Source organism: Anser cygnoides, chromosome 2 (genome assembly GCF_040182565.1).
Source record: "Anser cygnoides isolate HZ-2024a breed goose chromosome 2, Taihu_goose_T2T_genome, whole genome shotgun sequence".
Taxonomy (NCBI): domain Eukaryota; kingdom Metazoa; phylum Chordata; class Aves; order Anseriformes; family Anatidae; genus Anser; species Anser cygnoides.
In genome coordinates, this window is record NC_089874.1 from 162,547,800 (window position 1) to 162,573,873 (window position 26,074).

General features: G+C 55.3%; 5 protein-coding genes across 5 annotated transcripts; 1 reads left to right on the forward strand and 4 right to left on the reverse strand.

Annotated features, from left to right (window-relative positions):
• Nucleotides 1-6,356: 6,356 nt before the first annotated feature.
• Nucleotides 6,357-7,425, reverse strand: LOC136789816 (feather keratin 1-like). The gene is made up of 2 exons (XM_066990823.1): nt 7,385-7,425; nt 6,357-7,179 (listed from the first exon to the last, which is right to left on the reverse strand). The coding sequence occupies exon 2, from the start codon at nt 7,157-7,159 to the stop codon at nt 6,839-6,841; it is 321 nt and encodes a 106-aa protein (XP_066846924.1). The 5' UTR covers nt 7,160-7,179; nt 7,385-7,425; the 3' UTR covers nt 6,357-6,838.
• A 1,534-nt stretch (nt 7,426-8,959) lies between these two features.
• Nucleotides 8,960-10,054, forward strand: LOC136789943 (feather keratin 1-like). The gene is made up of 2 exons (XM_066991272.1): nt 8,960-9,023; nt 9,246-10,054. The coding sequence occupies exon 2, from the start codon at nt 9,266-9,268 to the stop codon at nt 9,584-9,586; it is 321 nt and encodes a 106-aa protein (XP_066847373.1). The 5' UTR covers nt 8,960-9,023; nt 9,246-9,265; the 3' UTR covers nt 9,587-10,054.
• A 3,816-nt stretch (nt 10,055-13,870) lies between these two features.
• Nucleotides 13,871-14,653, reverse strand: LOC136789944 (feather beta keratin-like). The gene has a single exon (XM_066991273.1). It carries the CDS (start codon nt 14,651-14,653, stop codon nt 14,333-14,335), a length of 321 nt encoding a protein of 106 aa, XP_066847374.1. The 3' UTR covers nt 13,871-14,332.
• A 4,159-nt stretch (nt 14,654-18,812) lies between these two features.
• On the reverse strand, nt 18,813-20,016 carry LOC136789945 (feather beta keratin-like). Its single transcript, XM_066991274.1, has 2 exons — nt 19,827-20,016; nt 18,813-19,604 (listed from the first exon to the last, which is right to left on the reverse strand). The coding sequence occupies exons 1-2, from the start codon at nt 19,999-20,001 to the stop codon at nt 19,264-19,266; spliced, it is 516 nt and encodes a 171-aa protein (XP_066847375.1). The 5' UTR covers nt 20,002-20,016; the 3' UTR covers nt 18,813-19,263.
• Nucleotides 20,017-23,731: 3,715 nt separating this feature from the next.
• On the reverse strand, nt 23,732-24,553 carry LOC136789817 (feather beta keratin-like). The gene has a single exon (XM_066990824.1). The coding sequence runs from the start codon at nt 24,510-24,512 to the stop codon at nt 24,192-24,194; it is 321 nt and encodes a 106-aa protein (XP_066846925.1). The 5' UTR covers nt 24,513-24,553; the 3' UTR covers nt 23,732-24,191.
• Between the last annotated feature and the right edge of the window lie 1,521 nt (nt 24,554-26,074).

Here is a 26,074-nt window from a genome sequence, read left to right on the forward strand (position 1 = left end):
TGACCCCGCACAGCCGTGACCCCGCTGGGTGCACGCGGGCGTGCAAGCACACGTGCCAGCTCACACGCGTGTGCACGCCTGCCTACACATGCGTGTGCACGCTTGCACGCCGTGACCCCACCTCTGGGTGCACGCACAGAGGTGACCCCGCACAGCCATGACCCTGCTGGGTGCAAGCGGGCGTGCAAGCACACGCGCCAGCTCACACGCGTGTGCACGCCCACCTACACATGCGTGTGCACGCTTGCACGCCGTGACCCCACCGCTGGGTGCACGCACAGAGGTGACCCCGCACAGCCGTGACCCTGCTGGGTGCACGCGGGCGTGCAAGCACACGCGCCAGCTCACACGCGTGTGCCCGCCCGCGCGCGCGTGCCCGCTCCCGAAGCGCACGGGGCGGCGCTGCCCAGGGGACCCCGCAAGCCGACGCGGGGTGCCCTGACCCCCCCACCCCCCAAGGGCACCCGGCTGAAGGTTTCGGGGTAACCTCGCCCCCCCCCCCCCCCCCCCCCCAGGTCTCGCCTCCAGGACCCCAGTGGTTTCCTAGGAAAGAGCCCCAAATCTGCTCCTCTGCTTGCCCTGAAGCTCTCGCCGCTCCGATTGCACCCCGGGGACGGTGCCCCGGCTTGGAGCTGGCACCCGAGCTGGGGGTGCTGTGCAAAGACCCCCCGCCCCACTCAGGAGGTTGGGATCCAGTGGGAGCGTCGTTTTTTGGGGGGGGGGGGGGGGCACGAGCAGCGCCCCGCGTCCTCGCCCTGGGCTTGCTTCCCACCGGGCAGCGGCGCGGGGGACAGGGGTGCGCAGCCTCCGTCCCCTCCGCCCCAAAGCGAGGGCTCGGCCAGCTCTTAAAAAAAGGGTTTCGGTGAGCAGAGGCTTTAAGCACCTCGAATGCGCTGAAGCGGAGATTAAAACCCAGCAGGGCTTTCTGGTGGGCCGGGGGGGGGAAGGTTTTAAAGCCCCTCCAAGCTGGCTCGTCCTTCGGGATTTCGGCTCAGCGAAGGCAGGGCCCTGCGCTGCCCTCGATTAAAACGTTGAGGAACGGGACTAAGGGACACCCGGCCGGGATTTCCCGCTTCTCTTCCGAAGACGTGGTCCCCTTGTAGGAGGTGTAATAAGATGTCTCAGCTTTTTACTCCTTTCCCCCCTCCTCCTTTCTACTGGGTGAGCCCTGGAAGAGGAACACGTCTTTTTTCCTTTGGGGAAGCCTGAGGAAAAGCAGTTTCCTTGGGGACCCCCTTCCTGGGGCTCTTTTTTTTCTCTTTTATTTTTTTTTTCTTTTTTTTTTTTTTCCTTTTTTTTCCTTTTTTTCTTTTTTTTCTTTTTTTTCCTTTTTTTTCTTTTTTTTTCTTTTTTTTTCTTTTTTTTTCTTTTTTTTTTCTTTTTTCCCCCAGCACACCAAAGGACGTCACCTTGTCCTGGTTGTGCTGTGTTGCGTGGAAGCATCCGGCCCTCCTCTCCTAGCCGGGTGAGCCCCGGCTCGACCCCACGGCCACAGGGTCCCGCCTGCCCAAAAAGGGTCGCAGGAAAGGGACGGTGGCCGTAGGACAAACCTGGGGGTCTGGTGGCTCCACAGACAGGCATTGCTGGGGAAAGGGGTCCCACCGCTTGTCCCCGAGCAGCGGTGACACTTCACGGAGGGGGACGTTTGGGGATTAGCCCCTCGCCTTGCTCAGAGCAGCCCCCCCAGCCCTCCCAGGGCTTTCCCAACTCCAACACCCCCACTCCAGCCCTGCTGCTCTTTCCCCCCGGGAAATGCACCGCCAGGTTTTACGCCTGGAGCCCGTGAAGAGGCACTGAGGGGTGAAGCTGCCTCGCCGGGCAAGGTAGTGCCTCGTTTGCCCTGCAAACCTCTTTCATCCTCCACCAGACGCCAAGAAGAAACCTCACTCCGATGTTTTCTGCGCGGCCCCCTCCACCTGCCCCAGCCCAAGGCGGGCGGATGAATCGCAGCCGCCCCACATCCAGCTGCAGCCACGCTTCCAGCTCGCCGCAGCCGGTGGCTTTGTGGTAAAATGAGCCGAGCCAGGGAAATGCAAAAAAGGCCGAGGAAGGTTCTCCAGGTGCTTGTGGGAGGAGAACGGCTTCCTGCTGTGCCCCGGGGCCTTCGGAGGGTAATCACGGGTAACTCCTGCTCCTGCCAAGGCATCGCCACGTGCAGCTGGAGCTGCAGTCCGGCGCCTGGACCGCTGAGCCGCCCGCCGCACCGCCGCCTTCCTGGGCGACCGCGGCGCTGGATTTAAGCATGGCAGTGCTGGAAGCAATGTCAGGGCAGCGAGGGAAGATCACAGGGAGAGGTGTGAACGTGCACTGACCGCACGGGATGGGGCAGGCTCTCTTGCTTCTGAAACCCGGGCTTTTGGTACAATCTAGCAAGGTCTGTCGAGTGCGAAAGCGTGGGGAAGAGCCCGTAGCTCAAGCAGAGAGGTCTCGTGGGCGGCACAAACCAGAGACCTCGCAGCGGCCAGGGTAAACCTTGGGTAGCTTTGTCGGGTCCAGCAGCAGCTGGAGAGCCACTGCCTTTGCCTGCTACCTCATTTCTGTAACGAAGCTTCCTTGTGGGTGACCTATTTCTCTCCAGCTGGTCTGGTTTCGGCTCCAGCCCTTCTCTGCCCTCCCCGTTCCTCCCAGGGAAGCGGGGCAGACGGAGACAAGCTGCCCAGATGCTGCCCACCCCGGTGTGGAAGCCAGCTCGCAGCGATGATTCAAGGAACAACGGCCACGGCTTTTCCCAGACCCAACCCTCCCCCCCCTCCCCGTCCTTGCCCTTGCTAATGATGGGAGGTTTCTCTGCATATGAAATACGAACCAATCGCAATTCAAATGAAGCATTTCTGGACTCGGGCTGGGAGAAGGTATAAATCCGGCTCCTCGCAGACTCCTGGCTTGCGGGGAGCAGCTGCTGCGCACTAACGCCCTCGCCACCGCTTCGCGTTTGGCCCTGCCGAGTCCGGTCCTCCCGAAGGAGGCGAGGGAAAGACCCCGCGTGGCTGCAGGCTGTGACCACTCTGCGACGAGGGTTGGGGCGGCCGAGAGTCACAACGCGAGCCAGACGCCGGGAGAGGTGCCACCCACTCCACCTGTAGCTCAGGAGGGTGAAGGTGGACCTGCTCCAGCAGGTTCCTCCTGTCCCGTGCCTGGCTTGGGGTCTCCTAAGGATGAGGTGCAGCGAGCACCCAGGCTGGGCAGGGAGCAGCCAAGGCGACCTCGCCTCTGGCTTCCCTGGAGGCCGCTGAGAGATGGGAGGGAAGCATGCGCTGGTCCATCCGTGCTGCCAGGAGGTGGGGGGATCTGGGCGGAGGACAATGTGGCTGTGAGCCTCCTCCCGAGCGCTCCCTGAACCCGCCTGAGCTGACTGTGCCCAAAACGAGCAGCTCTGGAGCAAGTTTGGGCTCAGACAGCCTCTGAAGCATGAGGCAGACATCCCGCTGGGCCTGGCTGCTCAGGCATGTCGCAGGGCTGCAGAGAGACGAGACCTGCACCCGTTCCAGTCCAGGGGTTGACGTCGAGCTGGCAGAACTCCAAGGTGAACAACTCTCTCTCGTAAGAGCAGGTATTGAGATTTACTTTTTTTTCCCTTGTATTGAATAGAGATTACTAGAAGACGAACTGAAATAAGCCCCTCAAGGCCAATGAGGCACGTCTCCAGGGGAGATGAGCTATCTGCACTAAATCACTGCATGAAAATGCCAAGCAGATCCAAGCCCATTCCTCCTCTCTTCGCCTGGCTCCGAGGCAGGTGACGCTTGGTTTCGATTTCAGGGAAGGCCTTTGTTCCCAGGCAAAAGCTTCGTCTTTGAAATGAGGCCGACTGCAGCTGTGTGCCGAACTCTCCAGCGCTCTGGACTCCAGCTGCTGCGGAGAGGTTCTCTAAATTTGCTTTTGATGAATATTTCAGTGCTGCCAATAGCCCTGGAGACTGCAAGTCTCACCCCACAGCTCACCTGTTTTGCAGGAGCCTTCCTGCACAGCAGGAATTACAGAGAGCAAAAACCAAAAAAAAAAAAGAAAAAGAAAAAAGAAACGAGAAGAAAAAGTGAACGGCATCGGTGATGGGCAACTAGGGGGAGGATGCGGGGTGGAGGTGGTAGTACTCAGAGGTCAATGTCTGAGTACCCAGCATGGGGAGGTGGCACAAGGGAAAGTGCCTTCACCCCACTAGCTCTTGCCTATGCAGCCCCACAGGAGTCCCATCTCCACAGCAGAGCAGGGTCTTGCTCCTGCGCCTGGTCCCCAGTATCCCAAGGATGCCTTGGGGACCCCTCAGTGGGAAGGATGGTGACTGGGAGCTTCCTGCATGGGTGCCCTGGGGACGCTGGGGCAGAAGGATGGTGACTTGTGTGAGAAAAAAAAAACTCAGTAATTTTCTCAGACAGGGTCTTCCGTGAAGCTATTTTATTCGCGGTTGCAATGGTGGGCACCCTGCAAGCAGGAGTACACAGGAAAAGTATATCATAACCTTACAGTCCCTGTTACCCAACGCTCGATTCCTCCCCTGGTTCCTCACTGGCTGAGCACTACAGGTTCACAAACTACTTGATGCTTATTACTATACGATATATGGCCAATTTTATTTGACCAAGCGTTAATTTCTCCTTTTCCTTTTTTTTTTTTTTTCTTCTTCTCTCATGACCGGAGGGCCCGTGATTTTTGGTTTTACTGATTTCACACTGCTCGTCCTGTTTTTCTTAGCTATCCTCCTTGTTTTGGGACATTGGGACCTTCCCCTTATCTGCTTAACATACTCCCCACTGCTGTGCCACTGTCATGCCTGCACAATCACTTTCGACTACGCAAGGTTAGTGGAATTTTCCACTGCAAAAAGACATTCTACTGCAAAAACACCACTTTGTTTCTCACACTGGGGGTCCCCTGCACAGGTGGCCCAGGGACCTTGCAGGAGGCAGGTTGGTGGCCTGAGGATCCTCTGCACGGGGCGCTGCAGGACTATGCAACAAAGAGGGAGATGGTCACCCGGGCAACCCCCCAAAACATCATTTGGTGACCCTGTAGCGAGGAGTGACCAAGGCCTGGGGACTCCCATGTAGGCAGAATGGGGACCACGCAGTGGGGTGGATGGTGGAACAAGGACCCTATGCTTGGTCAGCTGAGGACTCCATGGCAAGGGGGTGGAGACATGGGCAACCTGCATGGCTTTAGCAGGGTCCTCACAGCAAGGGGGACCACGAGAAGATGACCTTGGTTCCCCACATGGAGGGGACACGGTGTCGTGGAGACTCCTAGGCAGTTGGACACCAAAGGGAGACCATGACAGGGGAATCATGACAGGACCATGAACAGGTCTCCCTGGCATCTTGCAGCACAGCCAAAATGAACAGTGTGTGTTGAGGTATTGACTGCAGCTTTTGGGGTGTTATCTAAATGGGGCAATTTGCCTTTCTTTAACCCTTCTGAGCTCCCTAATACCTGTACATGCAGCATTTTGTCTGTTTTTCAGCAGTATTTCTAGTCGTTTGTTTCCTCACTTGCTCCACTGCAGCCCAGCAGTTGTTTGGCAGACAGTTTGGTGAAGATTATGTCCTTATTTTACGCATATTTTACGCATATTTTAAGCATATTTAACTGAACTTCCCCTGCGGCACATGGAGAGGCCCCTGATGGAGCAGGCTGTCCCCGTGCAGCCCGTGGGAGACCCATGTCGGAGCAGTTTGCTCATGAGTGATGGACCCGGGGGTATGGACCCATATTTGGAGCAGTTCTTGAAGAGCTGCTGCCTGTGGGAAGCCCATGCAGGATCTGTTCAGGAAGGAGGGCAACACAGGGGAGGGACCTCACTTTGGAGCAGAAGAAGAGAGGGACCCAGAAGGAGTGGCAGAGATGAAGTGCTACAGACTGATCGCAGCCCCCATTCCTCCATTCCCCTTGGTCGCTCAGCTGGGAGGAGGTGGAACAGGGTGGATGGGTGAGAGGTGTTTTTAGTTTGTTTTCGTTGTCTCTCACTTCTCTAGTTTGTTAACAATAGGTAATACATTTCTCTAATCTCCCTATGCTGAGTCTGTTTTGCCTCTGACGGTAATTGCTGAGTGATCTCCCTGCCCTTATCTCAACACTTGAACGCTTTTCATCATGTTCTCACCCCCTTTCCCTTTGAGGAGAGGGAGTGAGAGAGCAGTTTTGGTGGAGCTCAGCTGCCCACCAGAGTAAAACCACCACAACAGAGGAATAATTTTTGGGTCCTCATCCTTGGAGATACTGAGAACCCAACTGCATGTGGTCAGAACAGTTTTAGTGTACTGCAGGAGTCCACTGTTCTCCTGCGCTTGATACTGATTGCCACTTGAGCCCTGCTTTTTGTTCTTTTTGTCGGGTGAAGTTGGAAGAGTGTTGGGAGAAGAAAGGAAGAGGAGGCATCTGAGGATATGGGATGCAGGCGGATTTTATTGAGGAAAACATGAAAAAGAGGGAGCGTCAAGTGGAAGGTGCACATTCTGAGGTGCCTGGAGGGCGACCACCAGCCTATGTCCCTTGCGTAGAGCAGATTTTCCCAGAGCCCCAAGGTCTCACTACCAGGTGGTGGGAGCAGCCCCAGAAGGTCTCTGGAGGGATTGTGCTAGTGAGCAAGGCATTGCAGCAGAGAGTAGCAGCCGTAGAAGGTGGTGCTATGGAAAGGAGAAAGAGGAAGAAAGAAGGAGGTATGTTGGCCATGTGTCCTGACAGCATGGGCTGGCCCCTTCCTTGCTTGCTTGCTTTGTTGTGCCATGGAATGATGAGCCGCGGCTGGCGAGCCCGCATGCCATGAAGAGCGCAGAGGTGCGTCCTCAGTGCGAGAGCTGTGTTGCACGGTGTTGGAGGCTTCTGTCAGGGGTGTTGGCGTGGGTCCTTAGCAGGGGTAGCAGGCTCTTCCACCATTGATGCAGCCCAGGCCTCCAAGGCCAAAGCCTCCAAGGCCAAAGCCTCCGAATCCCCCGGAGGAGATGGGCACTCCCTGGGCGCTGAGGTTGCTGCCCACGGCAGCTGATGCGGAGGATCCAACAGCGGTGTTCTGGGGGAAGGAGCTGAGGATGGGTCCTGGCAGGGTGACCAGCACGGCAGGAGGCTGGATGACGACGCGGGAATCCTCGCACTGCCTGACACAGGGCTCGTTGCAGCTGTTAGCCAGCGGGGTGGGTCCGCAGGGGCGGCAGATGTCGTAGCAGGACATGTCTGTGGTGTGGAGGGTCCCTGGAAGAGAGGGTGTTGGGAAGGTGGAGGGTGTTGGGGGCGTGAGAAGTGGTGCTGGGGGAGGCCAAGAGAGTGGGGAGGCCTGGGGTTGTGGGGAGCATGGCGGTGGGGAGGAAGAAGGACTGCTGAGGCTAAGGGGGAAAAGGCATGTGGAGAGATAGGCCTGGTGGAGCAGGCGAAGGAGGGGACTGGGGTTCAGGCTCACCTGGTTGGGCGCAGAGGTGAAGGCGTCAGGAGGAGTGTGTGCGGGTGCGAGGTGCAGGGCCGGCTTTTATGCTGGTCCTTGAGTGCCCGCGGGGCGAGAGAGCCTTTGCGCATGACAGCATTTGGCAAGAGCTGCTCTTACATGCCAAAGCCTGGCAAGTAATGAGGTGAGGTGTGTTGTCCTTCCCACAACTCTACCTGTACATTTCCTCCTGTTGATGATGTGTCCATTGAAACTAGTTGCTCCTTTGGAGTGAAAAAAATTAGAGGCACAAATATGTATTGTCTCAAATGTTTACTGTCTGCCCAATAAGTGCCTTGTGTTTAGAAAGGAGTGGTATAACTCACTTCTAGTCCTCAGGAACCGCTCACAAATCCTGTGATAATTTGACAGGTAATTGAGATTTGCCTCACAAAGACGTGAGGGAGCGCTGTCAGCATTCACGTGTGCAACCTTTTTGGTTTCCACCTGAGCTGAGGAAGTATTCTATCCCTGCTAAAGACGCATGTCAACAAGAATACTGCGGGACAATCACATTCCTCGACCAGCAAGCAGTGCTGTGTTTGATGTATCCCAGGACATGGTTTGCTCTTTTGGCTGCAAGGGCACACTGTCGACTCATACTCATCTTACTGTCAACTAGGAGCCCCCGATCCCTTTCCGCAGGGCAGCTCTCCAGCATCTCATCCCCCATTCTGTACATATAGCCAGGGTGCCCTCTACCAGCTGCCAGATCTGGCACTTAGTCTTCTTAAACTTCATGTGACTGGTGATTGCACAGCCCTGTGGTCTGTCAAGATCTCTCTGCACAGCCTCTCCACCCTTGAGGGAGACAACAGCAACTCCTTATTTCCTGTCATCTGTAAACTTACTGAGTATGCATTTTAGTCCTGTATCCAGATCATTTACAAAAACATCAAAGAGAACTGGGTCCAAAATGAAGCCCTGGTGAACCCTCTCTAGTGACTAGTGACCCCGCAGGTCTGATGTAACCCCTTTTACTACAACCCTTTGAACTTGACCAGTCAGACAACAGTCCACCAACTGTGTTGTGTATTTATCTACCTGCGTGCCAGACATTTTGTCCAGGAGGCTGTTGTGAGAAACAGTATCAAAAGGTTTGCTGAAATCCAAAGAAACAGCATGTATTGCCTTCCTTTGGTCAATTAGATGGGTAACCTTGTCATAAAAGGAAGTGGCTACACCTCATGCCCAGCGCATCCAGGAAGCCCCTCTTGACAATGCAGCCGCAACCACACCACATGAGAGCAGCACCATGACCTCACTGAAAACACCGCTGCTCTCCTATGCTTGGGTCACGTCTTCTGCTCGCCCTGACATGCACCTTCAAGAAAAATCCTTTGGCCTGTAATAATTACTTTCACGTAAAAGGAGCCGCCATTGCCAAATGGCCATGTCCTCAAGAGGAGGACATGAAAATTGAGTGTTGCAGGATCAAAAACACGCCCCACCTCATTACTTGCCAGGCTTTGGCATGCAAGAGCAGCTCACGCCAAATGCTGTCACGTGCAAAGGCTCTCTTGCCCTGTGGGGCACTCAAGGACCAGCATAAAAGCCAGCCCTGTGCCTCGCACCCTCACACAATCCTCCCGACGCCTTCTCCTCTGAGCCCAACAAGGTGAGCCTGAACCCTGCTCCCTTCCTTCGCCCTCCCCACCAGGCCTAGCTCTCCACACGCCCTTTCCCCCTTAACCTCAGCAGCCCTTCTTCCTCCCCACCGCCATGCTCCCCACAACCCCAGGCCTCCCCACACTCTTGGCCTCCCCCAGCACCACTCCTCACACCCCAACACCCTCCGCCTCCCCAACACCCTCCACCTTCCCAACACCCTCTCTTCCAGGGACCCTCCACACCACAGACATGTCCTGCTACGACATCTGCCGCCCCTGCGGACCCACCCCGCTGGCTAACAGCTGCAACGAGCCCTGTGTCAGGCAGTGCGAGGATTCCCGCGTCGTCATCCAGCCTCCTGCCGTGCTGGTCACCCTGCCAGGACCCATCCTCAGCTCCTTCCCCCAGAACACCGCCGTTGGATCCTCCGCATCAGCTGCCGTGGGCAGCAACCTCAGCGCCCAGGGAGTGCCCATCTCCTCCGGGGGATTCGGAGGCTTTGGCCTTGGAGGCTTTGGCCTTGGAGGCCTGGGCTGCATCAACGGCGGAAGAGCCTGCTACCCCTGCTAAGGACCCACGCCAACACCTCTGACAGAAGCCTCCAACACCGTGCAACACAGCTCTCGCACTGAGGACGCACTTCTGCGCTGTTCATGGCACCAGGGCTCACCAGCCACGGCTCATCATTCCATGGCACAACAAAGCAAGCAAGCAAGGAAGGGGCCAGCCCATGCTGTCAGGACACATGGCCAACATACCTCCTTCTTTCTTCCTCTTTCTCCTTTCCATAGCACCACCTTCTACGGCCGCTACTGTCTGCTGCTATGACTGGTTCATAAGCCAAATGCCACCATGGATTGACCCCATTGCTGCTACTCTCCTCAAAAGGACAGGAAGTTGTCAGTGCCCTGGAGAAATGTGCTGTAGACAAGGGACAGCAGCTGGTGGTCACTCTAATAGCACCTCAGACCCTGGCGCTTTTATTGGTGCTCCTTCCTTTTATTTTTTTTCCTCTCAATAAAATCTACCTGCATCCCATCCTGACATTCGTCGTCTTCCTTTTTTCAACTCAATGCTCTTTCCACTTCACGTGCTACTAAAGCTTTGCTCAAGAAGCCATCAGGTGGGGTTGTAAAGGGTCACTGAACCTCCCCTCTCAAGGATGTCATCACCAACAACACAGGTGTGCACCAGCTGGTTTTCCAGCCCATCATCCAGTACATACAGATGACCAAACTAAGGCTTGGGCACATGTCGTGGAATTAGATTTTACACTGCTTTAATATAGCAGCAATTTAGGATTTATTTTATACTTTTGAGGTACAGATGGTATGATTTTTAACAGCTCTTAATCAACCTTTGATCAGCAGAGAATTTAACAGAATTATTTTAATGGGGTTTGCTACAATAGAAACAGTGACTTAAAGGCTCAAGAATGGCAAGGTTCAGCTGAGACTCACTGCAGGGTTCTTGGGGGTGTTTAAATTCAGTCATGCGCTTCCAAAATACCCCCCAAGAGTGAATTACTCACCCTAATTCCTTGTTGGTGTTTGTCTGCATCTGAGGTTGTTCCTCAAGGAGTCAGCCCTGAGATGCACTTTCCCTCAGGGGTATGCTACGAGGCATCCCAGCTCAGGGAGAGATTGAGTTTGCAGCCCTTGGAGAGCTCATGGAGTTCTTTGCTTAGGACTACTATTTATAGGACCACAAGATGGTTGACTGTAATTTTCCATCCTGGCTACGGTTCAGATAAGGCAAGTTCGGTATTCTAGAATGTACAGTGCTGGTACTCTCCAGAGCCCAGGCTGCAGGGTCTGAGAGAAGATCAGGGAGTGCCTGACTGTATTCACCCTTTATACCTGTTGCCTATTGACAATGGAGGACTGATGTAACATTAGTTAATCCTAAACCATAGCTGATTTGGGGAAAAATATACTCCACCACATTTTTCTCTGGCTGCTATATTTATAAGATAAAGTGATTGACACGTAGTCAAACTGTTTTTCGACTCTGATGTCAAGGAAGAGTACCTTCCTTGGACTCTTGCCAGTCAAGGAAGGCCTATTCTGGTTCATAAGCCTCTGCCACACTTACGTCAAGCGCAGGAGAACAGTGGACTCCCACAGTACACTAAGGCTGTTCTGACCATGTGCAGTTGGGTTCTCAGTATCTCCAAGGATGGGGACCCAAAAATTAATCCTCTGTTGTGGTGGTTTTACTCAGGTGGGCAGCTGAGCTCCACCACAACTGCTTTCTCACTCCCTCTCTTTCCCTGCTCCAAAGTGGGGTCCCTCCCATGGGATGCAGTCCTTCCTGAACTGATCCTGCATGGGCTGCGCACAGGCAGCAACTCTTCAAGAACTGCTCCGATATGTGTCCATATCATGTAGTCCATCGATCACAAGCAAACTGTTCCAACATGGGTGCCACATGGGTATCAGCTCCTGCCAGATCACCTGCTCCTGCGTGGGCCCCGCTCCAGCCTGGTGTTTTTCTGAGAGGGGTTCTACAGAGGTCTCTCACAGAGGCACAAACAAGATCACTTATTGGCTCGGCTCTGGGCAGCAGCAGTGAGTCCCTTTGGATGCGGATGAAACTGGCCCTTATCTAACATGGGGCAGCTTCTGGATTCTTCTCACAGAAGCCACCCCTGCAGCACCCTGCTACCAAAACCTTGCCACATACCCACTACATATAGGTAACCTGTTCCTATGTTTGTCCACCCTCACAGGGGAAAAGTTTTCCTTCTCTTCCAAGGCAATTTCGTCTTTGGGTCCCTCACTACAAGAAAGACATCGAAGCCCTGGAACGTGTCCAGAGAGGGGCAACAAAACTGGTGAGGGGTCTGGAGCACAAGTCTTGTGAGGAATGGCTGAGGGAGCTGACATTGTTTAGTCTGGAGAAGAGGAGGCTCAGGGGAGATCTCATTGCACTCCACAACTTTCTGAAGGAAAGCTGTGATGAGGAGGGTGTCAGTCCTAATGATAGGACTTGAGGAAATGGCCACAAGTTGCACCTGGGGAGATTTAGATTAGATATCAGGAAAAACTTTTTCTCTCAAAGAGTTGTCAGGCACTGGAATGGCCTGTCCGGGGAGGTAGTGGAGTCACCATCTCTGGCAGTGTTTAAGAAGCGCCTGGACGAGGTGCAACGAGGTATGATTTAATAGCTTAGTGGGTAGCAGTGGTGATAGGAGAATGGTTGGACTAGGTGATCCTGTAGGTCCTTTCCAATCTTGTGTTTCTATGATTCTACAATTCTATGATCTCTTCTCTGTGGCTTCCACTCACATTTGTCCTGGCAGCAGGCAGTAACTGAAAGTAGTCTGGTTCCCTTGTCTTCACTCCCGCCCATCTGGAATTTAGAACAAGGAGGAGATTCAGCCTGAGCAGCCTTCTCTACGGGTTGAAAACACCCAGCTCTCTCACCTTCTCCTCATATTGAAGAGGCTCCAGGCCCTTCAGCATCTTGGTAGCCCTGCACTGGAATTGCTCCAGCATGTCCGCTTCCATCTTCCACTGGGATGCCTCAAACTGGACAAAGGACTCCACAAGGGGCCTCACCGGCGATGAAGAGAGATGACGGTGCGCCTTCCTCAATTTGCTGGCAGCGCTCTTCCCCATGCCCTCCTGGAGCCTGGTGGCCTCTTTTGCCGCAAGGCTGCATCACTGACCCAAGGTTCTGCTCGGCAAAGCTGCCTGCCACTATAAGTCCAGTTACCTTCAATGTATATTGAATTATCACGGTCACGGATGCAGAGTTAGTGCAATCAGCACTATAAGCACGGTCGCATTAATCATGGTCACAGATTCACAAATAGCACAATACACTTTCAGTCTAGTAAATGACTGGTGAAGTTTATTGAAGCAACAGGAGTACAAGTTCTTTTGGATTGCCAGAGATAAATACGTTGTCTACAAAGCATGTGCAATTACCAATTTTGTGACAAACACAACCAACTACACCTGTGCTAACTTATGAAAGAACTCTATGGACAATGTTAGGTTTCCTGGCGAAGCTCTCAGTATAAGCGAGAGTTTGAATCTCACCCAATAGGCAATCTCCCCACTATGGGGGGAAAGACAGGTTCGGTGCATCAACTGATCCCAGTCTATTTTTCTACAATTTTTTTACTTTTAGGTGGCATGTCAGTGACTCTAGTCATACTGTCTTTGTTGTGATTGGTGTATTTTTTTGAACCTTTTTTTAAAGGTATGGGCTCAGAAAAGCAGAGCACATGCTCACTGAAGGGTACTCACACCTTGGAGGTGGGTACCCTGTGGGATGGAGGTGTGTTTGGAATTATAATGAGATTATAAGGTTGCCAAAAGGCCATAATTTGGTTATCAGTTGGAGTCAGGGCTGCCCATAAGGTCTGTCAGTTCCACAATACCATCCGGTTCCCGATCCCTGAAGGGACTTCACAGAGTCTGGCCACAGTGTCTTTGCTCTACCCTACTCTCCATACTATGTCTCTTAGAGTCAGCACACCAAGATTACCTGGTGTTACAAATACCTAAGATTGCAGGCTCTGTTGCCAAAGCAAAACCATGTAAGTACATCACTGCATATCATCCATATCTGAGCCTTGAAGTTTCCTCAACAATGAAACTTCTCTAAAGAGGTGGACAACTGTTTAGCCTCACTGAGTCAACTGCAGCAATTATTCTAAAATGTCAAATACATGTCTATCCGATTTAGTAACAAGGATCTATGTAATAGCGTTGTCCAAACGCTTCTTGAACACCACCAGGCTTGGGCCCTGATGGCCACTTGAGCCCTGCTTTTTGTTCTTTTTGTCGGGTGAAGTTGGAAGAGCGTTGGGAGAAGAAAGGAAGAGGAGGCATCTGAGGATGTGGGATGCAGGCGGATTTTATTGAGGAAAACATGAAAAAGAGGGAGCGTCAAGTGGAAGGCGCACATTCTGAGGTGCCTGGAGGGCAACCACCAGCCTATGTCCCTTGCGTAGAGCAGATTTTCCCAGAGCCCCAAGGTCTCGCTACCGTGTGGTGGGAGCACCCCCAGAAGGTCTCTGGAGAGATTGTGCTAGTGAGCAAGGCATTGCAGCAGAGAGTAGCAGCCGTAGAAGGTGGTGCTATGGAAAGGAGAAAGAGGAAGAAAGAAGGAGGTATGTTGGCCATGTGTCCTGACAGCATGGGCTGGCCCCTTCCTTGCTTGCTTGCTTTGTTGTGCCATGGAATGATGAGCCGCGGCTGGCGAGCCCGCATGTCATGAACAGCGCAGAGGTGCGTCCTCAGTGCGAGAGCTGTGTTGCAGGGTGTTGGAGGCTTCTGTCAGGGGTGTTGGCGTGGGTCCTTAGCAGGGGTAGCAGGCTCTTCCGCCGTTGATGCAGCCCAGGCCTCCAAAGCCAAAGCCTCCAAGGCCAAAGCCTCCGAATCCCCCGGAGGAGATGGGCACTCCCTGGGCGCTGAGGTTGCTGCCCACGGCAGCTGATGCGGAGGATCCAACGGCGGTGTTCTGGGGGAAGGAGCTGAGGATGGGTCCTGGCAGGGTGACCAGCACGGCAGGAGGCTGGATGACGACGCGGGAATCCTCGCACTGCCTGACACAGGGCTCGTTGCAGCTGTTAGCCAGCGGGGTGGGTCCGCAGGGGCGGCAGATGTCGTAGCAGGACATGTCTGTGGTGCGGAGGGTCCCTGGAAGAGAGGGTGTTGGGAATGTGGAGGGTGTTGGGGAGGCGGAGGGTGTTGGGGTGTGAGCAGTGGTGCTGGGGGAGGCCAAGGGTGTGGGGAGGCCTGGGGTTGTGGGGAGCATGGCGGTGGGGAGGAAGAAGGGCTGCTGAGGCTAAGGGGGAAAGGGCGTGTGGAAAGATAGGCCTGGTGGGGCAGGCGAAGGAGGGGAGCGGGGTTCAGGCTCACCTTGTTGGGCGCAGGGGAGAAGGCGTCGGGAGGATTGTGTGAGGGTGCGAGTCGCAGGGCCGGCTTTTATGCTGGTCCGTGAGTGCCCGCGGGGCGAGAGAGCCTTTGCGCATGACAGCATTTGGCGTGAGCTGCTCTTACATGCTAAAGCCTGGCAAGTAATGAGGTGGGGCATGTTGTCGTTTCCACAACGCTCTCGTGTGCTTTTCTCCTGTTTAGGATGTGTCTCTGTGGCCTTGGCGGCAGCTTTTAAGTGAGAGCGGCTCATTGGATGGATTTGCATGGAGAGTGCGTTTGAGGACAGTCGGCAGACGCGGCCAAAGCATGAGAGAGGTGGGGTGTCACGAAGTGAGGTCATGGCATGTCACTCGTGCGGTGTGGTTTGCGGCTGCATTGTTGTGAGGAGGGAGCCCTATTTGCTGGCGTCGCCATAATGCAGGCTGGTGTGGGCTTCCCAGATGTGCTGGGCGTGAGGCGCTGGCATTGGCATCGCACTCGCTCCCTCCCTGCCTTCCTGCCCACTCCCTATGCCTGTGTTTATTCCTCGTCTTTCCCTTTGGGTTTGCTGCATCGGTCGGTGGCTTGGTAGCCTTATGCTTGGAAGGTCCCGGGTGGGTGAAGGGAGGCTGCGTGTCTTCTTCTTGCGGCAGCTTGGCGGGTGGTAGTTTGATCAGGCAGAGGAGAGCTGTCTACGACAGCAGGACGTTGTCCTTTCAGGCCTGGTTGAGAGCTTGCAAGCCCTGAGCTGAGGGGGAATGGTTTGGCAGGGAGACTTAGGCAGAGCTTTTGGGGTCTTATTCAGCACTGAGCGCCCAAGGGTGAGGCCCTTTCCCTGCCTAGGCTTTGATGTTCAGACGCAGGGTTTGGACCCTGTAGCGGGGAATTGGAGGCATGCATGGTGCTCAGGGCAGCAGTCGTGAGCCCCTCCTGGCTGGGTGGTCCCGGGCATGGCTGACAAGTGGCAAGGCCTGTCCCCGTTGGGCTGAGGTGGTTTTGGCTTGCTGCTGAGGTGAGTAGCGCTTGTTGCTGAGGAAGATGAATCAAGGTAGGAAGGGGGGCTGTGCAACTGGGTGTGCCTTGTTCCGTGAGGCCTGCTGGGTTGCAGCCACAAATGCTGAGGGAGCTGTGTGGTGTCCTTGCGAGGCCACTACTAATTATCTTTGAAAGGTCCTGGTGAGTGGGAGAGGCTCCTGAAGACTGGAAGAGACTCGCCGGCTCCTGTGTTCAAGAAGGTGAAGAAGGAAGGGGTGGGAAACCAGAGGCTGGTTGGCCTGACATCAGTCACTGGGAAGGTTCTAAAGGAAATCCTCCCGGAAAGCGCTGTCGAGCAGACGAAGAACCAGAATGTGATGGGGAGTAGTCAGCACGGATTTAGAGAGGGAAAGTCACGCGTGAGCCTCCTGAGCGTCTTCTAAATTGAGGTGACCAGCTTGGTGGATGAGGGGAGAGCAGTGGCTGCTGCTCAACTTTAGTAAAGCCTTTAGTAAGGGCTTTCTTTGACACTTGCTCCCGTGACAAGCTCCTAGAGAAGCGGACAAAGTATGGGTTAGATAAAGAGACAGTGAGGTGGGATGAGAAGTGGCTGATTGCTTGGGTGCAGAGGCTTGTGCTAAGTGGCACAGAGCGGTGTTGGAGGCAAGGCCCTAGCGGTGTAGGCTAGGGCTTGGCAGTGAGGCCACCAATGTTCAATATCGCAGAATCCCAGAATGAGACAATTGAAGGTGTTGGAAGGGACCTCGAAAGATCATCAGGTCCAACCCCCCTGCCAAAGCAGGTTCCTTAGAGCAGGCTGCCCAGGTAGGCATCCAGACGGGCCTTGAATATCTCCAGAGAAGGAGAGCGCACAACCTCCCTGGGCAGCTCCGTCACCCTCACTGTGAAGAAGTTCTTTCTCATGTTGGTGCGGAACTTCCTGTGCTCTATCTTGTGGCCATCATATCCTCATTAGTGAGGTGGGTGATGGGACGGAGTGACCCCGCAGGAATTCTGCAGATGACCCGAGACGGGGAGGAGCGTCTGATGCACGTGATGAACGTGGCACCATTCAGAATGATGTGCAGAGGCTGGAGAACTGGGCAGAGACCAACATCATGAAGTTGCCGAAGGGGCAAAGCAAATTCCTGCCTCTGGGGAGGACTAACGCCGGGGAGCAGGACATGGTGTTGTCCGACAGAGTGGCAGGCAGCTTTGCCAAGCAGGACCTTGTGTTGCTGTTGGAGAGCAAGCTGACGATGAGTCAGCAATGCAGCCTTGCGGCAAAAGAGGCCACCAGGCTCCAGGAGGGCATGGGGAAGAGCGTTGCCAGCACGATGAGAAAGGCGCTCCGTCATCTCTCTTCATCGCCGGTGAGGCCCCTTGTGGAGTCCTTTGTCCGGTTTGAGGCATCCCAGTGGAAGATGGAAGCGGACATGCTGGAGCAATTCCAGTGCAGGGCTACCAAGATGCTGAAGGGCCTGGAGCCTCTTCAATATGAGGAGAAGGTGAGAGAGCTGGGCGTTTTCAACCCGCAGAGAAGGCTGCTCAGGCTGAATCTCCTCCTTGTTCTAAATCCCGGATGGGCGGGAATGAAGACAAGGGAGCCAGTCTATTTTCAGTTACTGCCTGCTGCCAGGACAAAGGTGAGTGGACGCCACAGAGAAGAGATGCAGTTGTCTTGGAAGAGAAGGAAAGCCTTTTCCCCTGTGAGGGTGGTCAAGCAGTGGACCTCAAGCAGAGGTTTTGGATTTCCATGCTTGGAGATCTGAGAAACCCAACTGCACATGGTCCTGGACAGCCTGCTGTAGCTGACTCTGCTTGAGCAGGGTGCTTGCAGCACATGGTCTCCAGAGGTTACTTCCAAACTGAAAGGACTCTGTGACTGCATCTGTTGTCAATGCGGGAGAATGCTGCTGGGTGAGAAAGCAGTCGAGTGTGTGCTGCTGACACGGAGAGATTGTTTCAGAGGGCATGTGCAGAAGCGCCTTAGCGTGGCCAAGCCTTTGTTTGGTCAAGTGTAGGTCTTGCGTGACGTGCTGGAAGGTGTGGTGGCCCTTTTCGACGTGCCCCGATGACCTCTTGATCTTTGGCTTTGTACTGAGGGAAGTGGGAAGGGCGCTGGGAAAGAAGGGAAGAGGAGGAGCGTCAGGCTGGCATGCTTGAGAACTTTATTGAGGAAAGCGCATGGAAAGGAAGGAGCAGCAAGTGGCACATCCCCGGGGGGTCTTGGATGCACGTAGGGTGACCAACAACGTCATCGTTGTGCACGGTAAATTTTCTCGGAGCACGGAAATCTTCCAGCCCTGTGATGGGAGCAGCAGGGAGGGAGTCGATCCCTGGTGGCGTTTGGCTTGTGAGCACGTCATAGCAGCAGAGAGAACCAGACATACGAGACAGTGCAAGTCAGGGAAAGAAGTGGGAGAATGGTAGAATGTAAGTCGGCCATGTTTCCAAACATCACGGAATAGCCCACTTCCTTGCTTCTCTGGTTTATGCCTTGAGAGAAATAGCCATGGTTGTGGAGCTGAAGACCCAGTGGGTCAGCGATGGCACAAAGGTGCATCCTCAATCCACGAGGAGTCTCGCACCATATGTGTGGTGTCCGTGTGACGGACAACCCTGTTAAATCATACTGGCCTCGCTAGAGGCCCCAGAGGGACACCACTCCTCCCTGGTCTCCACCTGAGCAAAGAGCTGTTGACCGCAACTCTTGGTATGTGACCATGCAGGCAATTCATTGTGTGCTGAGTGACCCATCATGTCTTTCCATTTTAGTGACAAGGAGCTATGTAAGAGGGTTGTCCAAACGCTTCTTGAACACCACCACCAGGCTTGGGCCCTGATGGCCACTTGAGCCCTGCTTTTTGTTCTTTTTGTCGGGTGAAGTTGGAAGAGCGTTGGGAGAAGAAAGGAAGAGGAGGCATCTGAGGATGTGGGATGCAGGCGGATTTTATTGAGGAAAACATGAAAAAGAGGGAGCGTCAAGTGGAAGGTGCACATTCTGAGGTGCCTGGAGGGCGACCACCAGCCTATGTCCCTTGCGTAGAGCAGATTTTCCCAGAGCCCCAAGGTCTCGCTACCATGTGGTGGGAGCAGCCCCAGAAGGTCTCTGGAGGGATTGTGCTAGTGAGCAAGGCATTGCAGCAGAGAGTAGCAGCCGTAGAAGGTGGTGCTATGGAAAGGAGAAAGAGGAAGAAAGAAGGAGGTATGTTGGCCATGTGTCCTGACAGCATGGGCTGGCCCCTTCCTTGCTTGCTTGCTTTGTTGTGCCATGGAATGATGAGCCGCGGCTGGCGAGCCCGCATGCCATGAACAGCGCAGAGGTGCGTCCTCAGTGCGAGAGCTGTGTTGCACGGTGTTGGAGGCTTCTGTCAGGGGTGTTGGCGTGGGTCCTTAGCAGGGGTAGCAGGCTCTTCCGCCGTTGATGCAGCCCAGGCCTCCAAAGCCAAAGCCTCCAAGGCCAAAGCCTCCGAATCCCCCGGAGGAGATGGGCACTCCCTGGGCGCTGAGGTTGCTGCCCACGGCAGCTGATGCGGAGGATCCAACGGCGGTGTTCTGGGGGAAGGAGCTGAGGATGGGTCCTGGCAGGGTGACCAGCACGGCAGGAGGCTGGATGACGACGCGGGAATCCTCGCACTGCCTGACACAGGGCTCGTTGCAGCTGTTAGCCAGCGGGGTGGGTCCGCAGGGGCGGCAGATGTCGTAGCAGGACATGTCTGTGGTGCGGAGGGTCCCTGGAAGAGAGGGTGTTGGGAAGGTGGAGGGTGTTGGGAATGCGGAGGGTGTTGGGGTGTGAGGAGTGGTGCTGGGGGAGGCCAAGAGAGTGGGGAGGCCTGGGGTTGTGGGGAGCATGGCGGTGGGGAGGAAGAAGGACTGCTGAGGCTAAGGGGGAAAGGGCGTGTGGAGAGATAGGCCTGGTGGGGCAGGCGAAGGAAGGGAGCGGGGTTCAGGCTCACCTTGTTGGGCGCAGAGGAGAAGGCGTCGGGAGGATTGTGTGAGGGTGCGAGTCGCAGGGCCGGCTTTTATGCTGGTCCGTGAGTGCCCGCGGGGCGAGAGAGCCTTTGCGCATGACAGCATTTGGCGTGAGCTGCTCTTACATGCTAAAGCCTGGCAAGTAATGAGGTGGGGCATGTTGTCGTTTCCACAACGCTCTCGTGTGCTTTTCTCCTGTTTAGGATGTGTCTCTGTGGCCTTGGCGGCAGCTTTTAAGTGAGAGCGGCTCTTTGGATGGATTTGCATGGAGAGTGCGTTTGAGGACAGTCGGCAGACGCGGCCAAAGCATGAGAGAGGTGGGGTGTCACGAAGTGAGGTCATGGCGTGTCACTCGTGCGGTGTGGTTTGCGGCTGCATTGTTGTGAGGAGGGGGCCCTATTTGCTGGCGTCGCCATAATGCAGGCTGGTGTGGGCTTCCCAGATGTGCTGGGCGCGAGGCGCTGGCACTGGCATTGCACTCGCTCCCTCCCTGCCTTCGTGCCCATTCCCTACGCCTGTGTTTATTCCTCGTCTTTCCCATTGGTTTGCTGCATCGGTCGGTGGCTTGGTGGCGTTTGTGCTTGGAAGGTCCTGGGTGGGAGAAGGGAGGCTGCGTGCTTTCTTCTTGCGGCAGCTTGGCGGGTGGTAGTTTGATTAGGCGGAGGAGAGCTGTCTACGACAGCAGGACGTTGTCCTTTCAGGCCCTGTTGAGAGCTTGCAAGCCCTGAGCTGAGGGGGAGTGGTTTGGCAGGGAGACTTAGGCAGAGCTTTTGGGGTCTTATTCAGCACTGAGCGCCCAAGGGTGAGGCCCTTTCCCTGCCTAGGCTTTGATGGTCAGATGCAGGGTTTGGTCACTGCAGCAGGGAGTTGGAGGCATGCATGGTACTTGGGGCAGCAGTCGTGAGCCCCTCCTGGCTGGGTGGTCCCGGGCATGGCTGACGAGTGGCAAGGCCTGTCCCCGTTGGGCTGAGGTGGTTTTGGCTTGCTGCTGAGGTGAGTAGCGCTTGTTGCTGAGGAAGATGAATCGAGGTAGGAAGGGGGGCTGTGCAACTGGGTGTGCCTTGTTCCGTGAGGCCTGCTGGGTTGCAGCCACAAATGCTGAGGGAGCTGTGTGGTGTCCTTGCGAGGCCACTACTAATTATCTTTGAAAGGTCCTGGTGAGTGGGAGAGGCTCCTGAAGACTGGAAGAGACTCGCCGGCTCCTGTGTTCAAGAAGGTGAAGAAGGAAGGGGTGGGAAACCAGAGGCTGGTTGGCCTGACATCAGTCGCTGGGAAGGTTCTAAAGGAAATCCTCCCGGAAAGCGCTGTCGAGCAGACGAAGAACCAGAATGTGATGGGGAGTAGTCAGCACGGATTTAGAGAGGGAAAGTCACGCGTGAGCCTCCTGAGCGTCTTCTAAATTGAGGTGACCAGCTTGGTGGATGAGGGGAGAGCAGTGGCTGCTGCTCAACTTTAGTAAAGCCTTTAGTAAGGGCTTTCTTTGACACTTTCTCCCGTGACAAGCTCCTAGAGAAGCGGACAAAGTATGGGTTAGATAAAGGGACAGTGAGGTGGGCTGAGAAGTGGCTGATTGCTTGGGTGCAGAGGCTTGTGCTAAGTGGCACAGAGCGGTGTTGGAGGCAAGGCCCTAGCGGTGTAGGCTAGGGCTTGGCAGTGAGGCCACCAATGTTCAATATCGCAGAATCCCAGAATGAGACAACTGAAGGTGTTGGAAGGGACCTCGAAAGATCATCAGGTCCAACCCCCCTGCCAAAGCAGGTTCCTTAGAGCAGGCTGCCCAGGTAGGCATCCAGACGGGCCTTGAATATCTCCAGAGAAGGAGAGCGCACAACCTCCCTGGGCAGCTCCGTCACCCTCACTGTGAAGAAGTTCTTTCTCATGTTGGTGCGGAACTTCCTGTGCTCTATCTTGTGGCCATCATATCCTCATTAGTGAGGTGGGTGATGGGACGGAGTGACCCCGCAGGAATTCTGCAGATGACCCGAGACGGGGAGGAGCGTCTGATGCACGTGATGAACGTGGCACCATTCAGAATGATGTGCAGAGGCTGGAGAACTGGGCAGAGACCAACATCATGAAGTTGCCGAAGGGGCAAAGCAAATTCCTGCCTCTGGGGAGGACTAACGCCGGGGAGCAGGACATGGTGTTGTCCGACAGAGTGGCAGGCAGCTTTGCCAAGCAGGACCTTGTGTTGCTGTTGGAGAGCAAGCTGACGATGAGTCAGCAATGCAGCCTTGCGGCAAAAGAGGCCACCAGGCTCCAGGAGGGCATGGGGAAGAGCGTTGCCAGCACGATGAGAAAGGCGCTCCGTCATCTCTCTTCATCGCCGGTGAGGCCCCTTGTGGAGTCCTTTGTCCAGTTTGAGGCGTCCCAGTGGAAGATGGAAGCGGACATGCTGGAGCAATTCCAGTGCAGGGCTACCAAGATGCTGAAGGGCCTGGAGCCTCTTCAATATGAGGAGAAGGTGAGAGAGCTGGGCGTTTTCAACCCGCAGAGAAGGCTGCTCAGGCTGAATCTCCTCCTTGTTCTAAATCCCGGATGGGCGGGAATGAAGACAAGGGAACCAGACTATTTTCAGTTACTGCCTGCTGCCAGGACAAAGGTGAGTGGACGCCACAGAGAAGAGATGCAGTTGTCTTGGAAGAGAAGGAAAGCCTTTTCCCCTGTGAGGGTGGTCAAGCAGTGGACCTCAAGCAGAGGTTTTGGATTTCCATGCTTGGAGATCTGAGAAACCCAACTGCACATGGTCCTGGACAGCCTGCTGTAGCTGACTCTGCTTGAGCAGGGTGCTTGCAGCACATGGTCTCCAGAGGTTACTTCCAAACTGAAAGGACTCTGTGACTGCATCTGTTGTCAATGCGGGAGAATGCTGCTGGGTGAGAAAGCAGTCGAGTGTGTGCTGCTGACACGGAGAGATTGTTTCAGAGGGCATGTGCAGAAGAGCCTTAGCGTGGCCAAGCCTTTGTTTGGTCAAGTGTAGGTCTTGCGTGACGTGCTGGAAGGTGTGGTGGCCCTTTTCGACGTGCCCCGATGACCTCTTGATCTTTGGCTTTGTACTGAGGGAAGTGGGAAGGGCGCTGGGAAAGAAGGGAAGAGGAGGAGCGTCAGGCTGGCATGCTTGAGAACTTTATTGAGGAAAGCGCATGGAAAGGAAGGAGCAGCAAGTGGCACATCCCTGGGGGGTCTTGGATGCACGTAGGGTGACCAGCAACGTCATCGTTGTGCACGGTAAATTTTCTCGGAGCACAGAAATCTTCCAGCCCTGTGATGGGAGCAGCAGAGCGGGAGTCGATCCCTGGTGGCGTTTGGCTTGTGAGCACGTCATAGCGCCAGAGAGAACCAGACATACGAGACAGTGCAAGTCAGGGAAAGAAGTGGGAGAATGGTAGAATGTAAGTCGGCCATGTTTCCAAACATCACGGAATAGCCCACTTCCTTGCTTCTCTGGTTTATGCCTTGAGAGAAATAGCCATGGTTGTGGAGCTGAAGACCCAGTGGGTCAGCGATGGCACAAAGGTGCATCCTCAATCCACGAGGAGTCTCGCACCATATGTGTGGTGTCTGTGTGACGGACAACCCTGTTAAATCATACTGGCCTCGCTAGAGGCCCCAGAGGGACACCACTCCTCCCTGGTCTCCACTTGAGCAAAGAGCTGTTGACCGCAGGTCTTGGTATGTGACCATGCAGGCAATTCATTGTGTGCTGAGTGACCCATCATGTCTTTCCATTTTAGTGACAAGGAGCTATGTAAGAGGGTTGTCCAAACGCTTCTTGAACACCACCAGGCATGGGCCCTGATGGCCACTTGAGCCCTGCTTTTTGTTCTTTTTGTCGGGTGAAGTTGGAAGAGCGTTGGGAGAAGAAAGGAAGAGGAGGCATCTGAGGATGTGGGATGCAGGCGGATTTTATTGAGGAAAACATGAAAAAGAGGGAGCGTCAAGTGGAAGGTGCACATTCTGAGGTGCCTGGAGGGCGACCACCAGCCTATGTCCCTTGCGTAGAGCAGATTTTCCCAGAGCCCCAAGGTCTCGCTACCGTGTGGTGGGAGCAGCCCCAGAAGGTCTCTGGAGGGATTGTGCTAGTGAGCAAGGCATTGCAGCAGAGAGTAGCAGCCGTAGAAGGTGGTGCTATGGAAAGGAGAAAGAGGAAGAAAGAAGGAGGTATGTTGGCCATGTGTCCTGACAGCATGGGCTGGCCCCTTCCTTGCTTGCTTGCTTTGTTGTGCCATGGAATGATGAGCCGCGGCTGGCGAGCCTGCATGCCATGAACAGCGCAGAGGTGCGTCCTCAGTGCGAGAGCTGTGTTGCACGGTGTTGGAGGCTTCTGTCAGGGGTGTTGGCGTGGGTCCTTAGCAGGGGTAGCAGGCTCTTCCGCCGTTGATGCAGCCCAGGCCTCCAAAGCCAAAGCCTCCAAGGCCAAAGCCTCCGAATCCCCCGGAGGAGATGGGCACTCCCTGGGCGCTGAGGTTGCTGCCCACGGCAGCTGATGCGGAGGATCCAACGGCGGTGTTCTGGGGGAAGGAGCTGAGGATGGGTCCTGGCAGGGTGACCAGCACGGCAGGAGGCTGGATGACGACGCGGGAATCCTCGCACTGCCTGACACAGGGCTCGTTGCAGCTGTTAGCCAGCGGGGTGGGTCCGCAGGGGCGGCAGATGTCGTAGCAGGACATGTCTGTGGTGCGGAGGGTCCCTGGAAGAGAGGGTGTTGGGAAGGTGGAGGGTGTTGGGAACGCGGAGGGTGTTGGGGGCGTGAGGAGTGGTGCTGGGGGAGGCCAAGAGTGTGGGGAGGCCTGGGGTTGTGGGGAGCATGGCGGTGGGGAGGGAGAAGGGCTGCTGAGGCTAAGGGGGAAAGGGCGTGTGGAGAGATAGGCCTGGTGGGGCGGACGAAGGAAGGGAGCGGGGTTCAGGCTCACCTCGTTGGGTGCAGGGGAGAAGACGTCGGGAGGATTGTGTGAGGGTGCGAGTCGCAGGGCCGGCTTTTATGCTGGTCCGTGAGTGCCCGCGGGGCGAGAGAGCCTTTGCGCATGACAGCATTTGGCGTGAGCTGCTCTTACATGCTAAAGCCTGGCAAGTAATGAGGTGGGGCGTGTTGTCCTTCCCACAACGCTCTCGTGTTCTTTTCTCCTGTTGAGGATGTGTCTCTGCGGCCTTGGCGGCAGCTTTTAAGCGAGAGCGGCTCTTTGGATGGATTTGCATGGAGAGTGCGTTTGAGGACAGTCGGCAGACGCGGCCAAAGCATGAGAGAGGTGGGGTGTCACGAAGTGAGGTCATGGCGTGTCACTCGTGCGGTGCGGTTTGCGGCTTCATTGTTGTGAGGAGGGGGCCCTATTTGCTGGCGTCGCCATAATGCAGGCTGGTGTGGGCTTCCCAGATGTGCTGGGCGCGAGGCGCTGGCACTGGCATTGCACTCGCTCCCTCCCTGCCTTCGTGCCCATTCCCTACGCCTGTGTTTATTCCTCGTCTTTCCCATTGGTTTGCTGCATCGGTCGGTGGCTTGGTGGCGTTTGTGCTTGGAAGGTCCTGGGTGGGAGAAGGGAGGCTGCGTGCTTTCTTCTTGCGGCAGCTTGGCGGGTGGTAGTTTGATTAGGCGGAGGAGAGCTGTCTACGACAGCAGGACGTTGTCCTTTCAGGCCCTGTTGAGAGCTTGCAAGCCCTGAGCTGAGGGGGAGTGGTTTGGCAGGGAGACTTAGGCAGAGCTTTTGGGGTCTTATTCAGCACTGAGCGCCCAAGGGTGAGGCCCTTTCCCTGCCTAGGCTTTGATGGTCAGATGCAGGGTTTGGTCACTGCAGCAGGGAGTTGGAGGCATGCATGGTACTTGGGGCAGCAGTCGTGAGCCCCTCCTGGCTGGGTGGTCCCGGGCATGGCTGACGAGTGGCAAGGCCTGTCCCCGTTGGGCTGAGGTGGTTTTGGCTTGCTGCTGAGGTGAGTAGCGCTTGTTGCTGAGGAAGATGAATCGAGGTAGGAAGGGGGGCTGTGCAACTGGGTGTGCCTTGTTCCGTGAGGCCTGCTGGGTTGCAGCCACAAATGCTGAGGGAGCTGTGTGGTGTCCTTGCGAGGCCACTACTAATTATCTTTGAAAGGTCCTGGTGAGTGGGAGAGGCTCCTGAAGACTGGAAGAGACTCGCCGGCTCCTGTGTTCAAGAAGGTGAAGAAGGAAGGGGTGGGAAACCAGAGGCTGGTTGGCCTGACATCAGTCGCTGGGAAGGTTCTAAAGGAAATCCTCCCGGAAAGC